This window comes from Ylistrum balloti, unplaced genomic scaffold (assembly GCF_031769215.1).
Source record: "Ylistrum balloti isolate Yb309-2 unplaced genomic scaffold, AGI_CSIRO_Ybal_v1 Utg370450, whole genome shotgun sequence".
In the NCBI taxonomy this organism is placed as follows: Eukaryota; Metazoa; Mollusca; class Bivalvia; order Pectinida; family Pectinidae; genus Ylistrum; species Ylistrum balloti.
Genome location: NW_026782299.1, coordinates 2,536,991 through 2,542,990, shown reverse-complemented (window position 1 = coordinate 2,542,990; position 6,000 = coordinate 2,536,991). Strand labels below are relative to the sequence as shown.

The following is a 6,000-nucleotide window of genomic DNA, read 5'->3' as shown; positions in this document are numbered from 1 at the left end:
AGACGCCGGTTATTACAAGAGAAGTATACCGTTCTTATTTTTAATGTTTAAAACTTTTTTTAAAAATAAGATTCTTACATAAATATGTCCGTATCGATTTCCACAATAAGACATTACGATATCTATACATCAGATCGACATTAAAGGAGGAGAAATACCTTTGATATTGAAAATGACAAAAATACGACGACATATTAATTTCCATGTTGCGTATCGAACGCGCCCCGTCAAAAAATGTAAACAGGAAACGCGTGGTTGCACATCGTGGTTGTAAGTAATATGATGTTTGCAGTTGCTCTGTATATTTTCTCTTGGCTTATAATCATTTTATTAAATCTCAGCGAGACTTCCTATTTGTGTATAGAATCCTCAATCCTAGTAAGACAGTGAAAAGCTACCTGACCGACCTACACCTACCACGGTTCACTGGCACGTGAATCTGGATTTTAAACATCTCTAGTAAAATCCTGTCCACTATGCATCCGGATACAACTGCATGTTCACGGCTCAAGGGGATAATATAGGTCAGAACACAGATACCCGTTGATGAGACTCTAAGTAGGCCGAAGGGTTCTGACTATCTCTAAAGTCGCGGATAGGTAGCCAATGAAAATAACAAACCACAAAATAGCCTTATAATATTTTAGTGTGTATAAGGCTATTGTGTGGCTTGTTATTTTTCAGTGCTATTAAATTTGAGTCCACAAGTACTTGTGCTATAATCCTATCGACACTGATCTAACCTCGTTAGAGAGAGCAATTGCCATAGGTGAACCTCTTTATAGAGATCACCTGGCATAGACGAACATCTTTATAGAGGTCACATGACATAGAGGAACAGCTTTATATAGGTCACCTGACATAGAGGAACATCTTTATAGAGGTCACATGACATAAAGGAACATCTTTATAGAAGTCACATGACATAGAGGAACTGCTTTATAGAAGACATCAGACATTGAAGAATCTCAGTTTGAAGCAGTAATGGATGACACCTGAAAGGAACCTCTCTATAGAGGTCGCCTATCATATATGAACTTATTTATAGAGATCATGATCCCCTGGCAGGTAGATCTCTTTATAGAGGATACCTATTATAATGAACCATTTATAGAGGACACATGACATAGAGGAATCTTTTAATAGAGGTCACCTGACATATACAGATATCTTTACACCCAGTAATGAACCTTTATCATAGAGGTTATTGTGGAAACTGTTGATATTACTTTCAATTTCTTTTTTATTAAAGTGATATGATTATGAATTGCTTTCATTTTCACAAAACAGGTAAAATTGTGTAAAGATGAACAGACCCTTACCTGGACATGTGACCAAACACAGTGCTGAATTGGGACTAGAAGTATGTATTACAAATCACTCTGACAAACTTAAAAGATTTGTCAAAATTGATTTTCATGCAACTTATTCTGAGAAATATCTTAAACCTAAACAAAATGATATACTAGTTCCTTTGCTTTAGATACAAATACAGTTTTGTATTGAATTTTTTCCCAATTGAAAAGATAACAGATGTGCTTATATATTTACCAGAGTAGTGTAAATTGGCTAATACAGTCCAGTGGCAAATAATTACCATATTAGCATTTAGTGGATGATATATCAGTATTTGTTGGAACAATTTTTAAGCAGTAGTATTCATTTTGTCATTTAGAGAAATCAGACAGTGAAGAAGAATTTTGTGGAGGCCTTTCTGAAACGTCACTTGCCAAGGAATAGACTTATCCATGGAGAAGATGAAGAGGTCAAGAACAAATTTGTCATGTTGGATAATCCCAAGAAAGAAAAAGGCAAAAAAACAACACGTAAAAAGAAAACTCTTTCATCAAGGGAGTGTAAAAGTTTGAAATTATTCAAAGTGGAAAGAGAAGGCCAAAGGTAAGCAGGATGGAAAATGAGAGAAAAGTTAAAACCATTTCTTGGTCCTGAAAAGTTGTTCTCAAATTTCAATTTACTATATATCATCCTAGATACCAAAATGACGAAAAAATTACTTCAGAAATAAACATTTTCATATAATACCTGCAATAGAAAAAGTTTTAATGCCAAATATACATTATAAGAAGGAGCTATGAAATGTTTTAACCCCACTGGGATTCAATTACCAGATGGACATCCTATACTATTGCTTGACTAATTCCCGCCAACTGATACTACCTGTACTAAATTGACCTGTAGTTACAACTCTGAACACATATCTTCTTTAAAATAGATATTTTTCTTTTGTTTTATTGCAGTTATGAATCTTTTCTACCTCTTCATCAGCTCTGGCTAGAGTACATGGATGAACTCATACAATTCAATAAGTAAGTTTTGTAATTAGTCATCCCATAACTGGAACCAGGGGGACTAGAATTTTGTGTTGTGTACATCTGACCTTCTGTCTGTCTTGCTATCTTGTCTGTCTTTTGTGTCCTACAATACATGTCACTTGAACTTTATACTTGGGGTATTGGATCAGTTTTATGAGGTTGTGTGTCCTGTATCAAAAGCAGGTCACTCTGACCTACATTTTGACCTTTGACCTACATCAAAGAAACAGATTTCCAGGCTGTTTCTCCTTCATTACTACATGTGGTCACACGAACTTTATACTTAAGGAAAGTTTTGATCTTTCAGATGGAATTAGATTTTGCTATAATTTTGTATGATTGTATTTACATTATTTTTGCATTATTGTTATTCCACTGTATACAGATGTATGTATATCCTCTTTCTGTTGCTGCTATCAAGAACATGAGACCCCATTGCATATTTATCACAAGAATGTCATAGGTATTAATTGGACAATGCTAACACATGCTGGCTAGTCTTCATTCAAAAAACAAAAAAAAACAAAAAAAAAAAATAAATAAAAATAAAAAAAATCTTTGCATCAATTATTGTAAATAGAGACTTAGAAGTATATTTATAACTGAAACTTGTTGCATAAGAGTACCAAATGACATTTGAAGAATTAATCAGGTGGAAAATAGCACCATGAAAAACAATATTAACTGAATGTGTGATGTTGTGTGTTGATGTTTGTACTAAAAGTCTGTGAAGCAACAATATATCTGTTCCAGTCTCCAGCCCAGTATGATGATGAATGTACAAAACAAATTGATAAAAGCTGACTTTCATGGGTCTCTGCTGACAGTTCAAAGGTCAAAGTGTCCCAGTTATGTAGGTGTCACAGGAATTCTTCTACAGGAAACGAAGAACACATTTCTTCTGATCACCAGAGACAATAAAGTAAAATGTAAGTCTTGACATTATGATACCACTGTTGTGGAAAGTGCATGTATTTGTGTTATGATATTTATCAATAGTCTTCAGGGTTTGTAATGGTAAAGGGTTTGTATAGAGATATAAAGTCTCTATTACCGTAATAGTGGTACAGAACACCACCCCTCTCTTCTACATTTTGTTCCGATGACTTCCCCATCTAGGTCAACAGGAGTGAATCATATCATGTAAATTCCATCAAAGTCTACTGACCTTTTCTGTCACTCAGTGTTAGCTTAACATATAGATTCCTAGATGTGTAAATTAATAAATGTTTATATTTTAACATTACTTTTTTTCTGTCTCCTCTGTTTTATAGATGTTGCAAAAGGGTTGCAACCATCCTTCGATTCCTTTCTCACAGATTTAGTTCATATTTACTCATTCGTATGATAACATCAAGTTCTACACCAGACCAGATTCTGGTTTGTATAGGGGCTGGGTGTTCCTGTTTTATAGACATTTACTTGTTTTAAGGCATTAAGAATCAATCACTCTAAATGGAATACAAATTAAATTAATTTGTGATGTTGAAAATGTAATATTTAAAACTAACAAAATTTTAAGTGGTAAAAAGTGACTATACTTTTCTTGTTTTTCAGGTATCCCCAAACAACATTCAGTTTTCACATTTATGCTGGGCTCCTACATGTTTACCATTTACGGCACTAACTTCCGAGTGCGGTCAAGTGAGAGATCTGCTCGAAAATTCAAATCAAAAGCTACTGTTGATATTTGATATCAAATAAATATTGAAATACATATTATCATTTGTGATCTTTTATTAGATGAAAATTACTCTGAACTTACCTGATATTTGTCACATACTGTAGAACACAATTATTGTGTTCTGACTGAAAATGTTTGTCCTTTTCTAACAGGTATTTAAATGTCTGTTCTGCACATATCGCCTTTCTAACATGTATTTTGGTTCATGTTGTGTACAAAGTTTCTCCCTCTCTGATAGCTATATATATTTTTGGGACATGTTCCCTACAAAGTTTCTCCCTCTGTAATAGATGTAGATATTTCAGGACATGTTCCCTACAAAGTTTCTCCCTCTGTAATAGATGTAGATATTTCAGGACATGTTCCCTACAAAGTTTCTCCCTCTGTAATAGATGTATATATTTTGGGACATGTTCCCTACAAAGTTTCTCCCTCTGTTATAGATGTATATATTTTGGGATATTTTCTCCCTCTGTAATAGCTGACATGTTCCCTACAAAGTTTCTCCCTCAGTAATAGCTGTAGATATTTTGGGACATGTTCCCTACAAAGTTTCTCCCTCTGTAATAGATGTAGATATTTCAGGACATGTTCCCTACAAAGTTTCTCCCTCTGTAATAGATGTAGATATTTCAGGACATGTTCCCTACAAAGTTTCTCCCTCTGTAATAGATGTATATATTTTGGGACATGTTCCCTACAAAGTTTCTCCCTCTGTAATAGATGTATATATTTTGGGACATGTTCCCTACAAAGTTTCTCCCTCTGTAATAGATGTATATATTTTGGGACATGTTCCCTACAAAGTTTCTCCCTCTGTAATAGATGTATATATTTTGGGACATGTTCCCTACAAAGTTTCTCCCTCTGTAATAGATGTATATATTTTAGGGCATGTTCCCTACAAAGTTTCTCCCTCTGTAATAGCTGTAGATATTTTGGGACATGTTCCCTACAATGTTTCTCCCTCAGTAATAGCTGTAGATATTTTGGGACATGTTCCCTACAAAGTTTCTCCCTCTGTAATAGATGTAGATATTTCAGGACATGTTCCCTACAAAGTTTCTCCCTCTGTAATAGATGTAGATATTTCAGGACATGTTCCCTACAATGTTTCTCCCTCTGTAATAGCTGTAGATATTTTAGGGCATGTTCCATACAAGGCATTCCCCTTTTTCATAGGTATTTTGGATTCTGTACAAAACATCTCTCTTTCCAACAGATGTTTTGATGCCATTTTATGGATGTTAAAGCAACTAAACTTTTGAATTAAACACTCCTGAGATACCACATGCTTTATGGAACAAGTGTACCTCTTTTTTACTTCCAGCTGGACTTGACTTTATATCTAAACAGACAGCCATGAATAGAGACTTCTCTATCCTGTTTATTGGTTTATAGAATGTGAGACTTTATATCAGAACAAACAACAATGAAGAGTGACTTTCATATTCCGTCTTTTTTGTATGTATGATATAGACATGAGCCTACATTAAAGCATAAATAGAATAAAAGTTAAAGCCATTATCAATCTTAGAAGTGATAGTGAGATAGCTGACTGGTCTTGAGACTATATTTTTGGAAGTCTGCACTCCTGTGATCTCTGGAAAATATCACAGGATACAAGTAGCCTATTGTATAATTTTGATATTATGATTAACAATAACATCAAACAATCATGTACTGATAGTCTAGTAATTGGTCAGGGTTTTAAGTCTTCAACTGAAAAAAGGCAACTGTGCATGCAAGCTTTTGTTATACATAGGCCACTGGTTCTGAAATTTGTACCTATGGGGGGGAAGTTTGGATTTCAAAGATGGATCCTGAGTTATTCATTAAAATATAATTATCAACATACCACTCAGAATAATTTCAGGGAGTCTAGATTCTTTTATGTTAACAGGGAGATTTTTTACCTATAGATCCAAAAATGTTCATGGAATTAATAAGAAACTCAAGTTTTCACAAAATGATGATAGCAGT

General features: G+C 34.1%; 1 protein-coding gene across 1 annotated transcript; it reads left to right on the top strand.

The window, feature by feature from the left end:
• Positions 1-229: 229 nt before the first annotated feature.
• Positions 230-4,050, top strand: LOC132555036 (ribonuclease P protein subunit p29-like). Its single transcript, XM_060219375.1, has 6 exons — positions 230-270; positions 1,291-1,363; positions 1,676-1,899; positions 2,259-2,327; positions 3,087-3,262; positions 3,891-4,050. Exons 2-6 carry the CDS (start codon positions 1,307-1,309, stop codon positions 4,025-4,027), a joined length of 663 nt encoding a protein of 220 aa, XP_060075358.1. The 5' UTR covers positions 230-270; positions 1,291-1,306; the 3' UTR covers positions 4,028-4,050.
• The last annotated feature ends 1,950 nt before the right edge of the window (positions 4,051-6,000 follow it).

What these genes read in the sequence shown, in the direction of transcription:
- LOC132555036 (XM_060219375.1), top strand. Translation starts at nt 1,307, where the DNA reads ATGAACAGACCCTTACCTGGACATGTGACCAAACACAGTGCTGAATTG. An exon ending in GTGCTGAATTGGGACTAGAA is followed by an intron (nt 1,364 to 1,675) that starts GTATGTATTACA and finishes TTTGTCATTTAG; the next exon opens with AGAAATCAGACAGTGAAGAA. An exon ending in GAACTCATACAATTCAATAA is followed by an intron (nt 2,328 to 3,086) that starts GTAAGTTTTGTA and finishes TATCTGTTCCAG; the next exon opens with TCTCCAGCCCAGTATGATGA.